Raw genomic sequence first — 22,501 nt, forward strand, 5'->3', positions numbered from 1 at the left:
GAAGTGAGGTTACAGAGAACCAGGCACAGGGCCTTCTCAGTGGTGGCACCCGCCCTGTGGAACCCCCCCCCCCCACCAGATGTCAAGAAGATAAACAATATTATATGACCTTACGTAGACATCTGAAAGCAGCCCAGTATTGGGAAGTTTTTAACATTTGATGTTTGATTGTGTTTTTATATTTCCCCAGAAGCTGCTCAGAGTGCCTGGGGAAACCAGTGAGATGGGCGGCATATAAGTAATAAAATTATTCTCATCAGGAATGATAAGAGGAATTGGAGAGCCACATGTTTTGCCGCTACAATATTTTCCAGTTATTAAATATACCAAGAAAAAAGCGCACCAAGAACTCAGGCCAATGTAAGTTTCAACAGTGGGAGTGGTCCCTACTCGCAAATCAAGTCAATAGCAACAAAAACTAATCCATTCAAAAGTATGTATTCTGACAAGGATTACAAACTCAAATAGAGATTACAAACTCCAAGAGCCCTGTCCTGGTCTCTAATCTCGACTAACATGAACTTTACTCATAAACTCTTATCTCTAATTCTGTAATGAATTGTTGTGTTATACATATTTTTATGGGTTTAAGTTTGTAATCTCTGTTGGAGTTTGTAATCTCTATTTGAGTTTGTAATCCTTGTCAGAAACTAATCCTTGGATTAGTTTTTGTTGCTATTGACTTGATTTGCTGCTTTCCCCCACCGCCAGCCCCAAAGAGCAGGTCGGGGAGCAGCGAGCTTCTCGGAGCTGCCGGGGAAGCCCAGGGCTATGGCTTCTTTAGACGCTCTCCTGGCTGGTGAGGTGGCGCACGGCTATGGCACTACCCCCACCTCCCACAAAAGCCCACAGGAGCCGTGCACCATTTAAGGAGCGTGGGGCTCCTGTGGGCTTTTCTACGGGGAGGGAGAAGGGACTGACAGAGCTGCGCGGAGCTTGTGTGCGGCTTTTAGGGGCTTTTCCTGCCTGCCTCCCCCCTGCATTCGCTCCATAGGATGCACACACATTTCCCCTTCATTTTTGGATGGGGAAAAGTGCGTCCTATAGAGCGAAAAATACGGTACATTGGCCTGAGTTCTTGGTGTGCTTTTTTCTGGGTATACAATTTTCCCCAGGCCTGGAACACCTTCCGATGCAGCCAAATCTGGACCAAAAGAAAAATGTCTCTCTCTGCCACGCCCCACACCTTCTTTGTAAAAGGAAGGTGGGCTTTCTGGTATGGCTTATTCCAAAGTGGTCTCCCTTTCTTGGTCTCGTAAGAAACTAGGCCAAGCAGAAGGCTTTCCCGGAGGAGGATTGTTCTGTGGGCGGCCTGTCCGCAGCGTGGTTCCTGCGGTGGCGGACCAGGTGTGACTTGCTGATAAAGCCCTTCTCGCAGACGGCGCACTTGTAGGGCTTCTCGCCCGTGTGGGTCCTGCCGTGGGCCAGGAGGTTGGAGGTGCTGCTGAAGCTCTTTCCGCAGGCGCAACACCGATAGGGCTTCTCGCCGGTGTGGGTCCTCTCGTGGAGGATGAGGTGGGAGCTCTGGATGAAGCTCTTGCCACAGAAGGAGCAGGCGTAGGGTTTCTCTCCCGTGTGGGTCCTCTCGTGCGTCACCAGGTGCGAACGGCGGCTGAAGGCCTTTCCACAATAACCGCACTGGTACGGCTTCCCGCGGAAGTGCGGGCTGTGTTTCTGGAAACCCTCCTTGCAACCCAGTTGCGTCCCGTCCTCGCACGGGTAGGCCGATTCCTGGATTTCAACCGCTTCGTACTTCACGAGCTCTGAATCGAAGCTTTCGCCAGATCCGCCGTCTGGCCCTGGAGGCTGCTGCCGCAGTGGGGTTTGATCAAGAGAGATCTCATTTGTCCCGCAGGGAACAGATTCCCCCACCCGATTCCTCGGCCAGCTCGCCGGTGGCCTTTTTGGTTCGCCCTGAGCCTCCGAGGTTTCGCCCTCTTTGCAAACCCGGACGACACTTTCCGTGACAGATGGTTCCACGTTGTCACGGCTTTCCTGGGGACGGGTTTGCCTGTCACACTCACCCACTTGCATGTAATCTGTTGAAACTATTAAAAGAATGTTGATGTGATTAATAAGAATCATAAGCATTTTATTATTTATACCCTGCCCATGCGGCTGGGTTGACCCCCCCCCTTTTAAACTTTTTTTTAAAAAAATTAATGAATGTTAGAATGATGTTGGATAGAAATTAACTGGTTTTTAGCTGCAATACTATAAGGGAATATGAAAAATGGATTACTAACAGGTAAAAATTCAATGTTACAATATTTTAAGATTAAAGATTAGGATAAACAAAGAGGGGAAGGATTTGCTGAACCAACAAACTGAATTGGAATACAAAAAAGGGAGGCGTGAGGAGGTCCGGGAAACAAGCTAATGAAAAATAAGTAATGGAAAGATTGAGTTGTTTTTAACTACTTTTATTTTGTATTTTTCTTTTTTCTATTTTTCTTTTGTAATATTTTGAAAATCTTAATAAATATCTTATAAACTTTTTTTTAAAGTAAAAAACCTAGTCTTATACATGGAAAAGTACGATATATACATATACCATATTACTTCCCTTCTACCCCTGGTTCCTGGTTCCTTTGCTTTTCTACTATTCCGCCTAAAAGGTAAAGGTAAAGGTACCCCTGCCTGTATGGGCCAGTCGTGTCCGACTCTAGGGTTGCGTGCTCATCTCGCTCTATAGGCCGTGAGCCGGCGCCGTCCAAAGACACTTCCGGGTCACGTGGCCAGCGTGACGAAGCTGCTCTGGCGAGCCAGCACCAGCACAGCGCACGGAAATGCCGTTACCTCCCCGCTATAAAATGGTACCTATTTATCTACTTGCACTTAAGAGTGCTTTCGAACTGCTAGGTGGGCAGGAGCTGGGACCAAACGACGGGAGCTCACCCCGCCGCGGGGATTCGAACCGCCGCCCTGACGATCAGCAAGTCCTAGGCACTGAGGTTTTACCCACAGCACCACCCGCATCCCTCACTGTTCCACCTAATCCACATCTATTTCAACTCTACTGGATTTACTCAAAACCTGCTAAGCTATGTCTTTGTCTATACTGGTTCTTAAAATATTCAGTAAACATTATCCATTGATGTTTATTGATGCTTCTAATGTTCCTTGTAAGCCGCTTAGAGGTTTCACGACAATTAAGCGGAATATAAATTTTGCTGATTGAAATTAATTATAAATAAACAAATAAAGCAAATTCTATGTTGGACTGCTATGTTTCGAAACAATTCCCCTCATTTGATTGTTATTGTTAATGGTGTATTGATTCACATTTTTGTTGTTCTTTCACAAGACATTTTTAGTGTTTTTTTGTTTTAAACGGGAAAGCAGCATACAAATAAAAAATGTAAATCATAGTGATCGATGAAAAAAATTGACAACCAAAGAGGGTGACCGGGGGAGGGGGATGTAACTCTCCGGGGGAGGGCGGGGTATAAATAAAAGTTGTTGTTGTTATTATTTCATGGTCTATTCCATTGACTACAGGTGTGGGAGACAGGCAGAAAGGTCTTTCCATTCTTCTGCTGAAAGAACAGAAACATTTGTCTCCTCCTCTCTTTGAAAAATTTCCTTCTCAGCTGCTCATGACAAGGATTCCCTAATTAAAAAGAGTGTCTGACGTTTGCTTTCCCCCATCTTCTCCTCCTCCTCCTCCTCCCACCCCAGTCCCTTTTCCTTTTGTGCCACACCTTTTTGACTGCAAGCCTGAGATTGGGTATCCTCCTTACCTCGTGAGCTCGCGTCTCCAGAGCTGACCTCCTCCTTGGCTCCCCTCTCCTGCCGCCTCTGCCCCGTGTCGGTCAGAACCTGCGCCGGTTCGGAAAAACCGTAGCCGTCCTCCTCAAAGGCTGCCTGCATCTGTAACAAGAAGTAACCAAACAAACCCCTGGGTTGCAAAGAGAATGTCAGCAATGTCTAGGCAACACGATGACCATGTACATACGCAATAGACAATCTTTATAGAATTCCTTTAAACCATAACAAGTACAAAATGAAATCTTTAGTCTCAAAGCCTCTGGAAATCTTTAACTGAAGCGAGGTACCGGACTTCGTACGATGAAAGACAAGCTGTGAAGCTTTGTGTATTCAGTAAATATGAGGTCCAACACTGAACAGTGATTCCGGATATTGACTACTGTTTCGTAGAATTCTTCGTCAGCGTGGTGGGAGGATAAAGAATTGCTTCATAAACTGAAAATATTTATTTTTCATGAACTGAACAAATTTGTTAAAAATATATATGCAGGGATCGAACCTGCAACCTTGGCGTTATCAGCACCACACTCTAATCCACTGAGCTTTCTGAGTATACCATTGTCAAATACCATCCTATGTTGCTATGTGGACACCATCGAGATACATGCAGGGCTGGTCCCAGGATGCCTTGCAGCAGTTCCCCTTCCTCACCCCACATTTTGTCGCTCTGGCCCTCAAAGCTCTCCGCAACAACAGCCTCACCTGTTTCTGCGGCCTCTCAGCCTCTCGCTGCCTCAGCAAGAACTCCTCCGCCAGAGCCACCGCCTGGGAGCACGTTTCGGGCCCAACCTCCCTCACCCATCCCTGGACCTCGGGCGGCAAGACGGCCAGAAGCTGCTCCAGAATTAGCAGCTCCAGAATCTGCTCCTTGCTGTTCCTCTTCACTTTGAGCCACCGGTGGCAGACGTCTCGCAGGCGGCTGTAGGCCCCTCTTGGCCCCTCGGCCTCCTGGTAGCAGAAATGCCGGAAGCGGTGGCACCACCGCTCCCGGGCCAGGGCGTCCCGGCGCAAGATGGCCGCCTTCACTTTCCCATAATCCTCTCTGTCCCCAGCTTCCAAGCTGCCGAAGGCCTGCTCCGCTTCTCCACTGAGAGCGGGCAGGAGCCGGGCCGCCCACTCCTCCTGGGGCCACCGACAGGCTTTGGCCACTTGCTCGAAGGAGACCAGAAAGCCCTTGGCATCCTCCCAAGGGGTAGGCTCTTCTGGTGGGATCTCCCAGTGCGTGTGGTGGGACTCTACCATCTTCAAGAACTCCTGCCACTGGGATTCCCAGTGCTGAAGCAGCCCTGCGCCCGACTCCTGCTTCACCTTCTCTCCTGATACCCTGGATTCAATGTCCCCCATCCTCCCAGTCCGGAAAGCACAAAGGTCTCTCCCTCCTTCAACAAATTCCTCCCTCGTCATAGGACCACCATGGTCTTGGTCTTCCGTTTTCAGGCCCGTGAGCGGCCACTGCTTGAGCGCAGCCTGGACCACGTCATCTGGCTCGTTCTTCCTTTGACCTGCGTCCATCTCCTTTCTCCCTTTCTCTCTCGGAGCTCCCAGACGCCGGCCGTGGGTGGCAGAGGTTCAACTCCAGGGCTTCCTCCCTCGGTGGTCCAGCCTGGCAAAGCCTCTTAAGATCCTCCGTTAACCATCCGTCTGACGCTCAGCGTCAAATCAGACTCCGAAGCGGGTTAGGCAGCAGTGAATGCCCAGCTGAAACACACAACGAAAGAATTGCGTTAAAATGGGGAAATACAGTGGTACCTCGGGTTACAGACTCTGCTAACCCAGAAATAGTACCTCAGGTTAAGAACTTTGCTTCAGGATGAGAACAGAAATTGTGCTCCGGTGGCGCAGTGGCAGCAGGAGGCCTCATTAGCTAAAGTGGTGCTTCAGGTTAAGAACAGTTTCAGGTTAAGAATGGACCTCCAGAACGAATTAAGTTCTTAACCCAAGGTACCACTGTATCCGAGATGTGAAAAAGAGTCCTTTGGCTCTGCCCAACACCATTGGGCACTGAACTGGGCCAGCTGATCATTACGAAAAGTAAGTTTTTTAATGAATTGGCACCTGGGTTTGCTATCCCTGCTCACTCTTGGTCCCTTCCCCTTTGCGGAGACTTGCTTTTATTGATTGCATTGGAGGAGGGCGGGGGAAGATGTTCTGGCTAAATATTTGAAAGAACCTCCTGGAACAGTCTCCCTCGGAAGATGTTGGACTCCACTTCATTGGAGCAAAAAAAAAAAAAAATGAGAGGCACAAATACAAGATGGGTGACACCTGGCTTGAGAGCAGTACATGTGAAAAGGATCTAGGAGTCTTGGTTGACCACAAACTTGACATGAGGCAACAGTGTGACGCGGCAGCTAAAAAAGCCAATGCAATTCTGGGCTGCATCAATAGGAGTATAGCATCTAGGTCAAGGGAAGTAATAGTGCCACTGTATTCTGCTCTGGTCAGACCTCACCTGGAGTACTGTGTCCAGTTCTGGGCACCACAGTTCAAGAAGGACACTGACAAACTGGAACGTGTCCAGAGGAGGGCAACCAAAATGGTCAAAGGCCTGGAAACGATGCCTTATGAGGAACGGCTAAGGGAGCTGGGCATGTTTAGCCTGGAGAAGAGGAGGTTAAGGGGTGATATGATAGCCATGTTCAAACATATAAAAGGATGTCATATAGAGGAGGGAGAAAGGTTGTTTTCTGCTGCTCCAGAGAAGCGGACACGGAGCAATGGATCCAAACTACAAGAAAGAAGATTCCACCTAAACATTAGGAAGAACTTCCTGACAGTAAGAGCTGTTTGACAGTGGAATTTGCTGCCAAGGAGTGTGGTGGAGTCTCCTACTTTGGAGGTCTTTAAGCAGAGGCTTGACAACCATATGTCAGGAGTGCTCTGATGGTGTTTCCTGCTTGGCAGGGGGTTGGACTTGATGGCCCTTGTGGTCTCTTCCAACTCTATGATTCTATGATTCTATGGAGACTTTAAAAAAGATGCTGGGTGGCCATGGGTCAGGGGTGCTTCAGCTGTGATTATTGTGTGGAATAATGACCCCTTGGGTCCCTACGATCCTATGACCTTGGGACTGCAGGGGCAACCAACTCCGGACTGACTCCGGATCAGGCAGCTTCTGCATCAGCAACCATAACGCAGAACCGCATCGTGCAGAAATCTCTTTCTCTCTGCCCCGCAAAAACCAATGCCTTGCCCATCATTTTTGCAAAAAGCAACACAGAAGAAGCCTGTGTTTGCATTTAGAACCCAGGGCAGGCTGCCTCTCCCTCCTTCCACCCTCCCCTTCCAGGCAGGGATTCCCCAGCCTCTGCGCGCGTGCAAAGCGCGCCCTTGCCACTTACCCAAGATCCTCCTCCCTCTCCAAAAAAACCCCCCAACCCGGATCGCCCTGCCAGGTTGCACCAGCTCCCGGGGAAAAAGTGCATTCAAAAGAGACCCGTTTCCGGGACGGGGAAAAACACTGCGAGAAGAGAGGTGCTCCCTTCTAGGACGAGCGGGCTCTGTGGTTGCCACCCTTTCCCTGGGCGCAGATTGTTGTTGTTGAGTCGTTTAGTCGTGTCCGACTCTTCAGAGCACGCCAGGCACTCCTGTCTTCCAGAACACTGTCCAACCCTCTCATCCTCTGTCGTCCCCTTCTCCTTGTGCCCCCAATCTTTCCCATCATCAACTCTCAAGAGTCCCCTCCAGCACCATAATTCAAAAGCATCAATTCTTTGGCAATCAGCCTTCTGTATGGTCCAGCTCTCACTTCCATACATCACTACTGGGAAAACCATAGCTTCGCCGAGGAATTGATGCTTTTGAATTATGGTGCTGGAGGAGACTCTTGAGAGTCCCATGGACTGCAAGAAGATCAAACCTATCCATTCTGAAGGAAATCAGCCCTGAGTGCTCACTGGAAGGACAGATCCTGAAGCTGAGGCTCCAAGACTTTGGCCACCTCATGAGAAGAGAAGACTTCCTGGAAAAGACCCTGATGTTGGGAAGATGGAGGGCACAAGGAGAAGGGGACGATGGAGGACGAGATGGTTGGACAGTGTTCTCGAAGCTACCAGCATGAGCTTGACCAAACTGCAGGAGGCAGTGGAAGACAGGAGTGCCTGGCGTGCTCTGGTCCAGGGGGTCACAAAGAGTCGGACACGACTAAATGACTAAACAACAACAATGTGTCGGACACAATATGTATTATTATTATTATTATACCACCCTATACCTGCAGGGCGGTTCACAGAATAATTTTCAAAGGTCTCCAACTGTCAAACTGCCAAAGAATTCGTTGCTGCTCTAATCCTTTGACCAAAATAACGGCCTTGATCTCTGTGCCATCTCTTCCATTGCTCTCAGCTGGATCACTACCCTCCCATCAGATGTCAGTGAGATAAATAACTACACAACTTTTAGAAGACACCTGAAGGCAGTCCTGTTTAGGGAAGCTTTTCAATGTTTGACATTTTATTGCGTTTTTATATGTGTTGGAAGCTATACAGAGTGGCTGGGGCAACCCAGCCAGATAGGCAGGGTATAACAACAACAACAACAACAACAACAACAATAATACAACATTCACTTTTCTATCTGTTTTTAAACTAAATTACATTTCTTCTGTGTTTTGAACTATCCCATGAGGAGAAGACCGCGGTGGGGCGTTAGTAGTCGTAATAACGATGATAAAATATAAATAATCATCACCTCCGGATATGAAGACCAAGTCTGGCACGATGGTTCCTGAGGTCAAGGAGCAAGGATTCAACTAAGATGCCATTTTGAATCAAGATGGCAGGCTGAACCTTTCAAAACTGTGATTTTTAACCAACTTGTGTATGGTGGGTCCTGAGATCAAGCAACAGTTGTTGTTTTTTACTATGTTTGGACACAATTGGACACCATTTTGAATCAAGATGGCAGGCTGCACCTTTCAAAACTGTGCTGGTTTTAACCGCCTATTTCAAAACGGAACTGTTGTTTTTTTTAGTTTCCTAGAACCCCCAAGGACCATTGGGTACAAAGATGCTATTATTGGATGTAAATCATAAGCAAGGAGCCTGTGACATTCAATCTCTCTTGGACTCATCAGCTCCTGGCAGCATAGCCACTGGTCAGGTATGCCAAGAATTGCAGTCGACCCTTTGGAGAGATATAAGGCCACAATCTGCTCCTTCCTCCATCAAATGCTGCCTGTGGGGAGCAGAAAAAGTAAGAGAAGTGGTGCAAGGCCCCCACATTGGCACAGCTGAGACCCACATTTTGGTGCCTTCTCTCCTTGAGCTTTCCTACCCTAGCTGGTCAGGACAACTTTGAACTATGAACTTGAACCCCGGATATATTTTTATTTCCTCCTCCCTCCCAATCTATTTTCCTTTTGTGTCGTGTCTTTCCAGATTGTGACTCTGAGGGCAGGGACTTTTTGTGATTAGTAATCAGCTCTGGGGGTCTTTTTTTAGCCACCCAATGAGAATTTGGAAAGGATATGGTTGCTGACAGCTACTAGACAGCTACGACGGTGATGTTTTCCATCCGTTGTTGCCCCTGAATGCCCGTTGCTGGAAACCACAGGAAGAGAGAGCGCTGGTGATTATCTGTTCCTTACCAAGATGTCAACCAAACGCAAAGCTCTCCCGTGCAGTTCAGACTTTTTATTATCCAAATTTGTTACCGAAGTCTGGGTGACGCTCACACAAACATCCCCCCTCAGAAGAGAAACCTACAGCCTCAATTGCACCCGTCACCTCAACTTATAGTCCGCCAGGTGGGTCCTGAGATCAAGCAGCAGTTGTTGTTGTTTTTTATTACGTTTGGACACAATTGGGTACCATTTTGAATCAAGATGGCAGGTTGCACCTTTCAAAACTGTGCTGCTGTTAACCACCTATTTCAAAACTGAACTCTTGGTGTGTTTTTTTTAGTTTCCTAGAATACCATTATAATATATGAAACTGCTAAAGATGAGGCAAAATGAAAATCAGATAGGGGGGACTTGGGGAAGCTCACCTAACGATGTTTAGAAAAAATAAGGATAAGACAAGAATTTGTTTGCATTGTTAGTATTTCTGTTTGTATTCTTTATTTGTGTTATAAAATGAATAAAAACAATTTGAGGGGGGGAAACGGAACTTGAAAGCAGGAAACAAAGTTTAAAAAACAGAACGGAAACACGTGACGTCATAACTACCTTGGCTGAGGTCCACAAACTACCTCATAAAACGTAATTGGGAACATGGTTTTCATTCCTCAGCTCACGCTCAGACTTTCCCCGTATTCTGGGCGCTGGTACGATTTCTCTCCCACATGGGTCCTTCGGTGCCTCTTGAGGTGAACGTTCTGACTGAACCTTTTCCCACAGTCCATGCAGTCGTACGGCTTCTCCCCGGTGTGAATCCTTTGGTGGCGGTTGCGGTCCGAGCTGCAACTGAACCTTTTCCCGCAGTCCAAGCACTCGTAGGGCCTCTCCCCGGTGTGGATTCTCTGATGAATGACGAGGTCCGAGCTATAGAGGAAGCATTTCCCGCAGGCCAGGCACTTGTAGAGTTTTTCCTGCGTGTGGATCCTCTGGTGGCGGTTGCGGTCGGAGCCTCGGCTGAATCTCTTGCCGCAGTCGGGACATTCGTAGGGCCGCTCGCCGGTGTGGATTCCGTGGTGGATGACGAGGTCGGAGCTGTAAAGGAAGGATTTCCCGCAAATCAAACATTTGTTCTGTAGTTTTCCTCCTACACGGGCTCTTTGGTTGACAAGGAGGCCTGGACTTTGGCCGAAGCTTTTCCCACGAAATGTGTTTTGCCTCTTGCCGGTGCAGACTTCCTTCTGGTTCATAGTTTCGCTGAAGTCCTTGCCATCACCCTCGCAGGAACCAGACTCGTGTGCTCCTTCTGCTTCGTGGCCTTGACTTCGCCATTCATGACTCTCAGGGGCATTTTCTTGTTCACTACACGAGGAAAAGTTCTCCTCCTCTGCTCTCCCTCCGGAAAACCCCTCAACGTCTTCAGGTGTGTATCTCTCTCCCTCAGGTATGCCCACCCACCTTTTACCTGCTGAATAAATGAGAAAAAGAAGGTTATTTCGCTTACTTCTCTTTATTTGATTTCTTCACCCTAACATCCCTCAGTGGACTACAGAAATTAAAAATTCAGAACCAAATTATCGAAGGTTATTCACCAAAGCCAGACTAAACGTCTTTCCTTCTGCAGTGTTGGATGGCAGGTTGAGAGGAGTTCCCTACCAGGACAGGACTTTGCTCGTGTGCCCAAGACATCAATTCTATAAAACATATTTTGCTGCACTGTGCGAAACACGAGCAAGCCAGGGCTGAACTGATATTACCCTTGCTGGTACCTTTTCTGAGAAAATCAGTGTCTCACTATGTCAGGTTCCTATTGGAAGACCGGACAAATGCTAGAACATTAGTAGTGGCAAAGTTTTTATCGGCGGTTGCAAGAACCAATGATCCCTGTCTTTAAGTCTGAACAAAATGCTTGTTTAACCTGGAGGTAGGCTGTCTGAATTGTGCATCGCTTTGTAACGATTTGCTGGGCCTCTGGATCATAATAAAGAAATAAAAAATGCTAAAAGCAGTTCAAAACAATTTACAGTCACAGCAATCGGCTGTGACCTGAAAAACGTGACGGCCCTTCAGATCTTTGAAGATGGCTACCATATCTCCTCTCAGTCTCCTCTTTTGCAGGCTAAACAGACCCAGGTCCTTCAACCGTTCCTCACAAAGGCTTAGCTTCTAGACCCTTGATCATCCTAGTTGCCCTCCTTTACACGCGCGAAGCCAAAGTGGTTGTGTCTTCAGCATGTGACGGGAACAACACAATGAAGGTGCATGATCCAGGGGCACGACTCTAAATCTGGCCCTGCTTACCTGCCAGTTGGGCCTCGCTTGCATCTTCCTGCTTGGCCTCCACGTATAGGGGCCTCTGTTCAACATCGGACAGCACCCAGCCTTCCTCAGAGACATCTGCAGTGGCCTCCTCAAATCCCACCTGCAACATCAGGAAGGAACCCCGTCAGGACAGAGCAACAGGGAAAGGAGGGAGAGGCCTGGGCAGAAAACCCAGAGCCTCCCTCAAACCCCACGCTGAAGCCATCACCCAGCCATACCCTCCAACGTTCCTTAGATGAAAAGAGGGGCTTTTCTCTCTCCCCACTCAAATGACCCTCCTCAACCTCAACCCCCATTTTTGTTCCCCAACCCATCCCGGCAGAGCATTTTCACCACAACCACAACAATGGGACGCAGCACAAATGCCCTCCTGAGACAAAACCCTTAATCCCAGCTTTATTTTATTTTTTGGTCGATCAACGAAAAGAGAAGCACACACCACCGAATATATTTTAGAAAGGGGCAAGATTAGATGCGGACGCACAAATCGCTTTTTTCAAATACAGCGGAACCTCGGTTTCCGAATGTAATCCGTTCCTGAAGACTGTTTGACTTCCGAAATGTTCGACAGCCAAGGCACAATGGGCGGTTGGTAAAATCCCTTGAAAAAATGGAGAAATGTGACTCGGAAGCCGTTCGACTTCCGAGGCGTGTTCAAAAACAAAAACAATTGCTTCTGAGTTTTCGGCGTTCGGGTTCCAAATTGGTCAGCATCCGATACGCTCGAAAACCGAGGTTCCACTGTACAAAAATCAAGATTCCTTGTGCTCTCCTCCACTCCCCCTTTCTTCTTTCCCAGCTAAACATCTCTTTCTTTCTTCTTCTCCTCTGCCTGCCCCTCAGAGCTGGTGCGTCAAACAGGGCCTCGATGGTGGTGGCCTCTCCTCCTCACCCGCTATCCAGCAGCCACTAGCAGCTGCCCAAGGGAGGAAGCTGGTAGCAGCAGCCATGGAGAGGCCACGGAGAGGAAACAGGATGCCCTCTCGCAGCTGCCATCGCTTGGAACAAGTGCCGGCTCATACTATTCCCCGATCTCAGCACTGGCAGCAGAATTAGGGACACTCCGGGGTCAAATCAGAAGCTGGGATGGCTTTCATAATTCCAGAACTGTCATTGGAGAAAAGGGATTCTTGGGGAGTATGCCTAGAAGAGCACAGGAATCATAGAGTTGGAAGGGATCCCGAGGGTCATCTAGTCCAACCCCTTGCAACGCAGGAATCTTTTGCCCGAAACGGGACTTGAACCCACAACCCTGAGATTGTTTCACTGAGTGAGCTAGGGGCATGGAATCGGACTTCCACTCCTTAAGCAGCATGAAACGGACAGGTTTCGCTCTCTTGGTTAACGACCCAGGGAGTGGCAGGATCAGACCCACGGGAGCCCCCCGGCAACACAGCCCCAAGGCACATGTGAGCTGCGCTGCGCTACCGCCTCACCGACTGCTCCTGCCCCTCAGCTTCCCGTTGCGCCTGGAGGCATTCCTCGGCCAGGGCCACTGCCTGGGAGCAGCTCTCGGGCCCGGCCTCCCTGACCCAGCCCTGGACCTCGGGCGGCAGGATAGCCAGGAACTGCTCCAGGATCAGCAGCTCCAGGATCTGCTCCTTGGTGTGCCGGTCCACTTTTAACCACCCACGGCAGAGCTCCTGGAGGCGGCCATAGGCCTCTCTCGGCCCCTCGGCCTCCTGGTAGCAGAAGCGGCGGAAGTGCTGCCGCTGCTTCTCCTGAGCGGTGGTGTCCCCGCGCAAGATGGCCGCCTTCACTTTCCCATAATCCTCTCTGTCGCTGGCCTCCAGGCTGCCAAAGGCCCGCTCGGCCCCTCCTCGGAGGGCTGGCAGCAGCCTGGCCGCCCACTCTCCCTTGGGCCACTGGCAGGCCTCGGCCACCCGCTCGAAGGAGGCCAGAAAGCCCTTGGCATCATCCCATGGGGCCACCTCGCCGTGCAGATATGGGGCGCCCGATCCGGGCAGAGGAGACTCCATTGTCTTCAGGAACTTCTGCCACTGGGTCTCCCAGGGGTGAAGGAGAAGACCTTTGCCGGGTTCCTCCTTGACCTTTGGCTGCGCAACTGTCCGACACAGAGACTCCCCGATACTTGTGGCCGGGACGAACTGGGGGGCTTTTCCTGCCCTCTGTGATCTCTCGGCTGACGATTCTTGCTCCTCCATTTTCACCCCTTCCTGATCTCCACAGGGATGATTTCCGAGGATCAAAAGGCTCAGAGGGGAACTAGGACGGGAGAGGAGATATTGGCGGTCCCAAAACCGGCGCGAGGAGCTTCTCCCTAGAAGGAAAGACGGGAAACATAGGTGTTAAATCAAGAGCTATAATTTCGAGGCTACCGCACAGTACGCGGCCTCCGATCTGAGGCTGATTCCGCAAGAGAAGTGTCCCGCTTTTTAAATAAAGTATAAGCAGATCCCTTTCCAGTTCAGACCAAACGAATGAGTCTGATCCTCTTTTCAAAGCTGTCTGTGTTGGGGACGATCATTGGAAAGTTAGCCTTCGTGAAGACTTGACGCTTTCATCCCCCAAAAAGTTTTTGATTTGGGTTTCCATTGAAATGAGGCTGTATTTTAATATTTTAATGTTGTATTTTAATCTTGTTTTTAAGTTGTATTTCAGTCAATTTGATTTTATATCGGGTGTTAGCTGCCCTGAGCCCGGTCTTGGCTGGGGAGGGGGGGGGGATAAATTATTATTATTATTATTATTATTATTATTATTATTATTATTATCTCCTGTGGAGGGGAGTTCCAGAGGTTAAGGATGCGCTGCTATACGCTTTGGTCTCCGATGCTCTGCAGAAGCCCCACACACACATCACCCAGGATTTGCAGGAGGCTCAAGCAGGCAGGCCCCCCTCGATTTAGGAGGGTCCCTGCCCCATGCCGTCCCCCTGCCCTACCGCCTCTCCCCAGTACCCCATAGAAAAGCGCTGCCCAGTACCCTTTGACCCAGCTTGCTCAAAGAGTTTGCTTCTTCTGGAACGGGGAAATCAGCAGCAGAGACCCCCGGCTGCTACCCAGAGGAGGCAGAGCGATTGCAAAAGAGGGTCTTTTTTTCTCCTCCAGCAATTCCCTGCCTCTCCCCCTCCATGCCCCAGTCCAGCACACTGTCCTCCTGTCTTCTCCTCTCCTTCTTTCCTCCTCCTTTTATGCCAGCTGCAAAAGAAACTCAAAACCAAGGCCCACCCCCTAACCAGGGAGGAAAAACCCTTCCTGGCTTTCACAAGCCCGCCTCCCTCGTGCAACTCTAGCCTTTGCAGCTCTGTGGGTTTAACTCTTCAGCTGCACAGATCCTTGCAGAATCGCAGCGTTGGAAGGGATCCGAGGGTCATCTAGTCCAACCCCCTGCAATGCGGGTGTTAAGTTGTGGGCGAACATAGCAGATGACACAGTGATTTCTCCAGAGAAGCTCTTTATTGTAAGCTGGACAGAACTGAACAGCAAACAGCTCAGCCAGCCTGCTTTTATAGGCAGCCGGATATCAACATTGTAGCAACAACAACCCAGGGTTTCCCGCCTAAAATAACTGAGGTGGACCTGAGTGAAAACTATCTACACTATCCCCCTGCTGGCCCAGGGTGAGAACTTTAGTACATAACACCCCTCCCCACCGAGATAAGGCGTTAGTTACAATCGTAATGGTTTCCTTATATACAGCACTACACGTAATGGTTCAATTAGGCACAAAAGCATATCGGTTACATTTCCCATACTTAGACCAACAGTGATACATCTCCAACAACATAGTCCTTTAAATAAGTTGGGCGCTTGGAAACTCTGCCAGACCGCCGGGGACTGGTAGCCAAGTCTGGGGGGGCCACACAATTCTTGCTGAGGCTGTGGTGCAACCCTAGGTGGCGTTGAAACCAAATCCCCTGGATTCGCTGCTGTGGGTGGAGCCTCCGCAAGTGGAGTGGTCTGAGTCTGTGGTAAGTCTGGCAGACCCTCTGTAGAGGCTTGGTTTGGCTCCACGCTGGCAGTTTGTGAGGGAGGTGTAGGTGGAGCCTCACCATCTGTAAATGTCTCTTCTGGAGCCACAAGCGCAGTTGGGGGCACCATGATAGTGTCCAAGTCCCCAACCCTGCGTCTAAGCTGGTCTATGTGCCGGCACCACAAGCGTCCGTCTTCGAGTGCCACCTGGTACGAGCGAGGTCCAGTGACTCCCACTACTGTGGCTGGCACCCAAGGGATGTCCCCCACATAGTTCCGGGCAAAGACCTGGTTTCCTGGGACAAATGACCGTGGTGCGTTGGCACAGCCTGGGGGTTTGGCCACAGCAAAGTCCGGGTGCAGCTGGTTGAGCGGTGACCTGAGGCGGCGGCCCATAAGCAGTTCAGCAGGACTCCGCCCTGTGGCCGCATGAGGGGTGATGGGTTGCACGAACAAGTATTCAACGACCCGCTCGTGCCAGTCTCCCCGGTCCAGGCGTGCCAGTGCCTCTTTTGCCGAGCGCACCATTCTCTCTGCTTGCCCATTGCTGGATGGATGAAAGGGTGCCGTTAGGGCATGCCCAGTCCCAAAAGATACCGCTCAAAAGTGCCTGACGTGAACTGCGGTCCGTTGTCGGAGACAAGGACATCAGGACACCCATGCGTCGCAAACAGGCCTCGCAGCACCCGGATGACGGCCTCGGTAGTGGTGGAGGGCATCAGGGCCACCTCCAGCCATTTGGAATAGGCGTCCACCACTACCATAAAGATCCGGCCATGAAAGGGGCCAGCCAGATCGATGTGCACCCTCGACCAGGGTGTCTTTAGCGTCTCCCAGGTGTGTCCCTTAGCTGCCAATGGTGCAGGCCTCGATTCTTGGCACGCTTGACAGGCGGACACCCAGGCAGTGATGGCATCGTCCATGTTAGGCCACCAGACGTAACACCAATGCCTTCATTTTGACAATTCCCGGGTGGCCAATGTGCAGAGCCTCCAGGACGCGCTGACGGAGTCTTTGGGGAATCACGACGCGGTCTCCCCACAGCAGACAGCCGCAATGAGCCGAGAGTTCATGTTGTCTGGTTGCGAAGGGCTGGAACTCCAATGCGAAAGGCCCTTGTGGCCACCCCCTCCACACCCAGTTGAGCACACGGCTGATGGTGCAATCCTGGGCAGATGCGGAGGCCACAGTGGCAGCCGATACAGGTGCTGCCGAAAGATCCTCAATCAGGAGGAGCGATGAAGCTGGAGCCGGGTCTTCCACAAAGGCTGGAAGAGGGCAACGGCTGAGGGCGTCAGCATGGCCCATCGGTTTTCCCGGGCGATGGACGAGCCGGTAGTGGTAGGCAGCCAGGAAAACAGTCCATCGCAGCATGCGCGGTGAGAGGACCGGTGGAGTTGGACGATCACCGGCGAGGAGGCCCAGGAGCGGCTTGTGGTCAGTGATGAGGTCAAAAGTCCTGCCATAGAGGTATTCATGGAACCTCTTCACTCCAGCCACAAGTGCCAGTGCCTCCTTGTCGAGCTGGCTGTAATTCCGTTCCGTTGGAGATAGTGTCCTGGAAAAGTAGGCGAGCGGTGCTTCTCTTCCGTCTGGAAAACGGTGACTAAGGACAGCGCCGATACCAAAAGGTGAGGCGTCACAGGCAAGGACCAGCGGCCTGGCTTCACTGTACTGTACCAGCACACTGTCTGATGAAAGGAGAGCCTTGACCGCGTTGAAGGCCGCCGTCTCCCGATGACCCCAGGACCAAGGCATCTTTGTGCTGAGGAGTCGGTGAAGAGGCTCAGCCACTGTGGCTTTGTGGGGCAGGAACATGTTATAAAAGTTCAGTAGCCCCAGGAACGCCTGCAACTCCGTCTTGTTCTTTGGGATGGGGGCCTGCTGGATAGCGCGGATCTTGGATGTGGTCGGGTGAAGGCCGGAGGCATCGATAAGATAGCCCAGGAACTCTACCTGTGGAACGGCGATCTGGCACTTCTCCCTCTTTACCTTGAGCCCGGCCTCTTGGAACCTGGTCAGTACGGCACGGAGGCGCTCGAACAGCTGCTGGTGTGAGTCTGCGGACACCAAGACGTCATCAAAATATGGTACCACGCCCGGAAACCTTTGCAGGAGACGCTCCATAAGGCTTTGGAAGATGCCAGGAGCCACACTCACCCCGAACTGCAACCGGCGGCAACAGAATGCCCCTCGGTGGGTGACGATCGTCTGGGCTTCAGCAGTGGCATCATCGACGGGCAGTTGTTGATAGGCTTGGGCAAGGTCCAGCTTAGCGAAGACCTTACCCTCACCCAGGGAATGCAGCAGGTGTTGGACAACAGGAACCGGATAAGCGTGCTGCTGAAGTGCCTTGTTGATCGTGCACTTGTAGTCAGCGCAGATTCTCACCGACCCGTCTGGCTTGACAGGCATGACGATGGGGGTTTCCCACTTGGCGTGGTCAACCGGTTCCAAAACTCCTTGGGCGATCAGCTTGTCCAGTTGTTCATCCACCTTAGCCTTGAGAGCAAAGGGAACCCGGCGTGGCTTTAGCTTGATGGGGGCTATGGGAGTTGGAACTTAACAGGTTAAGTTGTTCCCATGATGCCTCAGCATTCTGACGTCAGTTTTGGAAGCTTGGGAGGAGCTTGGGAGGAGTTAGCCAGTCTCACTCTGTGATGTGAGGGGAAAGCAGCAGTTTGTCATGGCTGCGGTGAGTCCAGGAGAATCCTGGGGAATATCGGAATAAAGGACTGTAAATAGACAAACCTGGACTCTGTGTGTGTTTGTCTGGAAGCTGAGCTGCGTGACAGGTTACACCGCTGTGTGAAACTCTGCTAAGGCGTGACTGAGAGCTGCGGAGCGGAAGTGTGCCGGGCGGCCATAAATCGCTAATTGAGGACCTTAAATCAATTAGCGGGAGTCACGTCAGATCAATCACATTCCAAGAGGTTATGGGTAACCTAAATCATCGATCGTAAAACTGTCACGGGAGATACTGCCGGGAGCTTTGAAGTCTGCGGTTTCAAGCAGGAGGCACGGCAGGAGGCGGAGGCAAGCGACCAAAGCTGAAAGACGCTGTGCTGGACGCTGCAGAGAGCTTGGAGCTGTGCCTAACGTTTGAAGGCAAGCTGACGACGATGCTGAAGCCAGCTTGGAGTTCTGCCTGAAGTTGTGAGAGGCAGAGGAGCTGATCTGCTAGACCGGGAGCTGGAGAGCGGCTGTTTGTTTACGTGAGTACGCTGGGCCCCGGGGGAAGATGGCAAATGGCCAGGAGGTGTTTCAAGCTCCGTTTGAACAGCTTGAGGAACTCACCGTCCAAGCGTGGAATACCTGGACAAAAAGGGTGAGAGCGTGGTTCATAGCCACGGAAGTTTGGGACATTTCCCAGAGGGAACCAGTGCAACTGGTGGACAGAGATGCAGGAAAGTCGCAATCTGCTTCTCTGGAGGAGAAAATGCAGAGGGAGAAAGCTATGAGAGCTGAGGTCTGCATGTTGAGAGCAGGTGTTCATGCTAATTTGCAACATCACCTGGAAAGCGTTGAATCTGCGTGTGAGGCCTGGAGAGTGCTGAAACGTCTGTGTGAAGACTCAGCAGGCGGCCAAGGGCAGGTGGAAGCTGAAAGCCTAGAGATGGCTGGAGCCCCTGTTCCTGATGATTTAGCCTCAAGGAGTGCTAGTGAGCAAGTCGGGGGGGCAGAAAGTTCCAAAGGCAAGTTTGAAAAGTTTTCCACTGAACCTGCTGGGAAGAAGCGGCAGTTCAGGGGGGGCGGATCTGGCAAGGAGTGCTTTTCCGGAAGAAGGAGGGCCAGGCCAGCTGAAAAGAGCCCCGGGCAGTGTTTTTCCACTGGAGTTCAACATCTGTGTGGCAGTTGCCCCCACCGGAGCAGAGAGCCGAGGCAGGATGTTGCCAAGGACACATCTCATGGGAACCAGGCGGGTTTCCATGGTAACCAGTCTGGGAGAGGAGGCCAGCGTGGGAACGCAAGGGAAGGACGTGGCTCAGACACTGGGGAGGGTTGTTTTCTTATCACTGCTTCTATGGCAACTGTGAAGAACAACTCCAGCCAGGACATGGTGATGCGCTGGGTTTTGGATGCTACTGTTAGTCGTCGCCTGATAAGCGAACCTGCTGGCGAAATGCGGAACTGCAGGGCTGTTTCAAGTGGAATGACTGTTATGTTCACAGACGGAACACAAAAATCAGTCTGTGGTGTGGCTAACGTGTTTTTCTCTCCTTTACAGGAGGAGCTAGAGGTCTACGTTGTGCCGGGACTGAATTGTTGTCATTTATCTGTATCAGCTCTAATGAAGCAGGGATACATTATTTGTTTTGAAAATGACACCTGTTCCATTTTCAGAGGAGGGAGACAACTGGTCAACATGCAGAGGGAGAACAATTTCTTCGTTCTGGAGTCACCTCTGGAGGGTGGTGGGAATGCTGGAAAAGCACAGGCGCAGTGTGCTAAGGTTCCCAGTCGTGTGCAAAAGTTGCACAGGTGCACAAAAGGGTGTAAAATCACACAATGTGGGAGGAGGTCCCAAGGGTGCAGGGCATGCAAAGGTGCAAAGGTACTTGGTTTTCCCGGGTTTGGGAGGGTAGCCAAAGAGCCCTTTGAGCTTGTTCACACAGATCTGTCAGGACCCATGAGGTGTGAGAGTCTGGGTGGGGCCAGGTATGTGCTGTCGCTGACAGATGACCACAGCCAGGTTGGCTGGTGTTTCTCTCTCAAATCACAGGGGGAGGTGGCGCAACTGATCCAGGATTGGGTTGCAGAGGTGGAACGAAGGTTCTCCACCAGGGTGCAAGGGTTCAAGAGCGACCGAGGGTCACAGTTTACTGGGTCTGCTCTGGAGGAGTTTTTCAAGGAAAAGGGAATACGTCACCAGGTGACGGGTGCAAAGTCTCCTCAAGGGGAGGAGAGGGAGGCAGAGGCTGATCCCGGTGATGGGGACCAGGTCCAGGATCAGGGTTCAGAACCCGGTGATGGGGACCAGGTCCAAGGTCAGGGTTCAGGGCAGGTTTGGGCATCTCCAAGGGTTGTGAAAGAAATGTCCAGGTGTGAGGCTTCATCTCCGGTAAGCGTAATGGAGAAAGCTCACAGATGGGTTGTCAAGTCAGAGGGGGAAAAGTCTGACGGAGAAGACACAACTGCTGGCCCAAGTGGGTCAGAGGGGTTTCAGGTCACGGGTGCGTGGGAAAGTGTCGCACAGTGTGATTCTGGGAGTGTTGAAGGGGTTCAACAGGTGCCTGGGAAAGATGCCGGGAAGGGGCACAAGGAAAAGGGGAAGGTGTTGAACTCAAAAAGGTCCTGTCAGAATGTGATGCAGAGGGGGTATGGGAGTTGGAACTTAACAGGTTAAGTTGTTCCCATGATGCCTCAGCATTCTGACGTCAGTTTTGGAAGCTTGGGAGGAGCTTGGGAGGAGTTAGATGTGAGGGGAAAGCAGCAGTTTGTCATGGCTGCGGTGAGTCCAGGAGAATCCTGGGGAATATCGGAATAAAGGACTGTAAATAGACAAACCTGGACTCTGTGTGTGTTTGTCTGGAAGCTGAGCTGCGTGACAGGTTACACCGCTGTGTGAAACTCTGCTAAGGCGTGACTGAGAGCTGCGGAGCGGAAGTGTGCCGGGCGGCCATAAATCGCTAATTGAGGACCTTAAATCAATTAGCGGGAGTCACGTCAGATCAATCACATTCCAAGAGGTTATGGGTAACCTAAATCATCGATCGTAAAACTGTCACGGGAGATACTGCCGGGAGCTTTGAAGTCTGCGGTTTCAAGCAGGAGGCACGGCAGGAGGCGGAGGCAAGCGACCAAAGCTGAAAGACGCTGTGCTGGAGGCTGCAGAGAGCTTGGAGCTGTGCCTAACGTTTGAAGGCAAGCTGACGACGATGCTGAAGCCAGCTTGGAGTTCTGCCTGAAGTTGTGAGAGGCAGAGGAGCTGATCTGCTAGACCGGGAGCTGGAGAGCGGCTGTTTGTTTACGTGAGTACGCTGGGCCCCGGGGGAAGATGGCAAATGGCCAGGAGGTGTTTCAAGCTCCGTTTGAACAGCTTGAGGAACTCACCGTCCAAGCGTGGAATACCTGGACAAAAAGGGTGAGAGCGTGGTTCATAGCCACGGAAGTTTGGGACATTTCCCAGAGGGAACCAGTGCAACTGGTGGACAGAGATGCAGGAAAGTCGCAATCTGCTTCTCTGGAGGAGAAAATGCAGAGGGAGAAAGCTATGAGAGCTGAGGTCTGCATGTTGAGAGCAGGTGTTCATGCTAATTTGCAACATCACCTGGAAAGCGTTGAATCTGCGTGTGAGGCCTGGAGAGTGCTGAAACGTCTGTGTGAAGACTCAGCAGGCGGCCAAGGGCAGGTGGAAGCTGAAAGCCTAGAGATGGCTGGAGCCCCTGTTCCTGATGATTTAGCCTCAAGGAGTGCTAGTGAGCAAGTCGGGGGGGCAGAAAGTTCCAAAGGCAAGTTTGAAAAGTTTTCCACTGAACCTGCTGGGAAGAAGCGGCAGTTCAGGGGGGGCGGATCTGGCAAGGAGTGCTTTTCCGGAAGAAGGAGGGCCAGGCCAGCTGAAAAGAGCCCCGGGCAGTGTTTTTCCACTGGAGTTCAACATCTGTGTGGCAGTTGCCCCCACCGGAGCAGAGAGCCGAGGCAGGATGTTGCCAAGGACACATCTCATGGGAACCAGGCGGGTTTCCATGGTAACCAGTCTGGGAGAGGAGGCCAGCGTGGGAACGCAAGGGAAGGACGTGGCTCAGACACTGGGGAGGGTTGTTTTCTTATCACTGCTTCTATGGCAACTGTGAAGAACAACTCCAGCCAGGACATGGTGATGCGCTGGGTTTTGGATGCTACTGTTAGTCGTCGCCTGATAAGCGAACCTGCTGGCGAAATGCGGAACTGCAGGGCTGTTTCAAGTGGAATGACT

The 22,501-nt window shown here is 51.1% G+C and overlaps 2 protein-coding genes across 4 annotated transcripts in view; both read right to left on the reverse strand.

The window, feature by feature from the left end:
- Positions 1-915: 915 nt before the first annotated feature.
- On the reverse strand, positions 916-7,390 carry LOC308582025 (zinc finger protein 213-like). Of its 2 annotated transcripts, none has more exons than XM_081184828.1 (4): positions 7,113-7,390; positions 4,474-5,469; positions 3,744-3,873; positions 916-2,048 (listed from the first exon to the last, which is right to left on the reverse strand). In XM_081184828.1, the coding sequence occupies exons 2-4, from the start codon at positions 5,281-5,283 to the stop codon at positions 1,264-1,266; spliced, it is 1,725 nt and encodes a 574-aa protein (XP_081040954.1). In that variant the 5' UTR covers positions 5,284-5,469; positions 7,113-7,390; the 3' UTR covers positions 916-1,263. The 2 variants fall into 2 exon arrangements, with proteins under 2 accessions (XP_081040954.1, XP_081040955.1); XM_081184829.1 differs by having other exon boundaries at positions 916-2,039; positions 7,113-7,387.
- A 2,599-nt stretch (positions 7,391-9,989) lies between these two features.
- The window catches only part of LOC308580869 (zinc finger protein RFP-like), a 29,710-nt gene continuing 17,198 nt past the window's right edge, over positions 9,990-22,501 (reverse strand). Inside the window, exons 2-3 of one of the 2 annotated variants that reach the window (XM_081183136.1) lie at positions 11,630-11,750; positions 9,990-10,796 (exon numbers count right to left, since the gene is read on the reverse strand). In XM_081183136.1, the coding sequence (XP_081039262.1) occupies positions 10,000-10,796; positions 11,630-11,750 (918 nt within the window). In that variant the 3' untranslated portion in view covers positions 9,990-9,999. Of the gene's footprint in view, positions 10,797-11,609; positions 11,751-14,596; positions 15,007-22,501 lie in introns of those variants that run through there. The other variant, XR_014004853.1, reaches the window with a different exon arrangement.

The sequence above is a fragment of the Podarcis bocagei genome (assembly GCF_964188305.1).
Source record: "Podarcis bocagei genome assembly, chromosome: 2".
Taxonomy (NCBI): domain Eukaryota; kingdom Metazoa; phylum Chordata; class Lepidosauria; order Squamata; family Lacertidae; genus Podarcis; species Podarcis bocagei.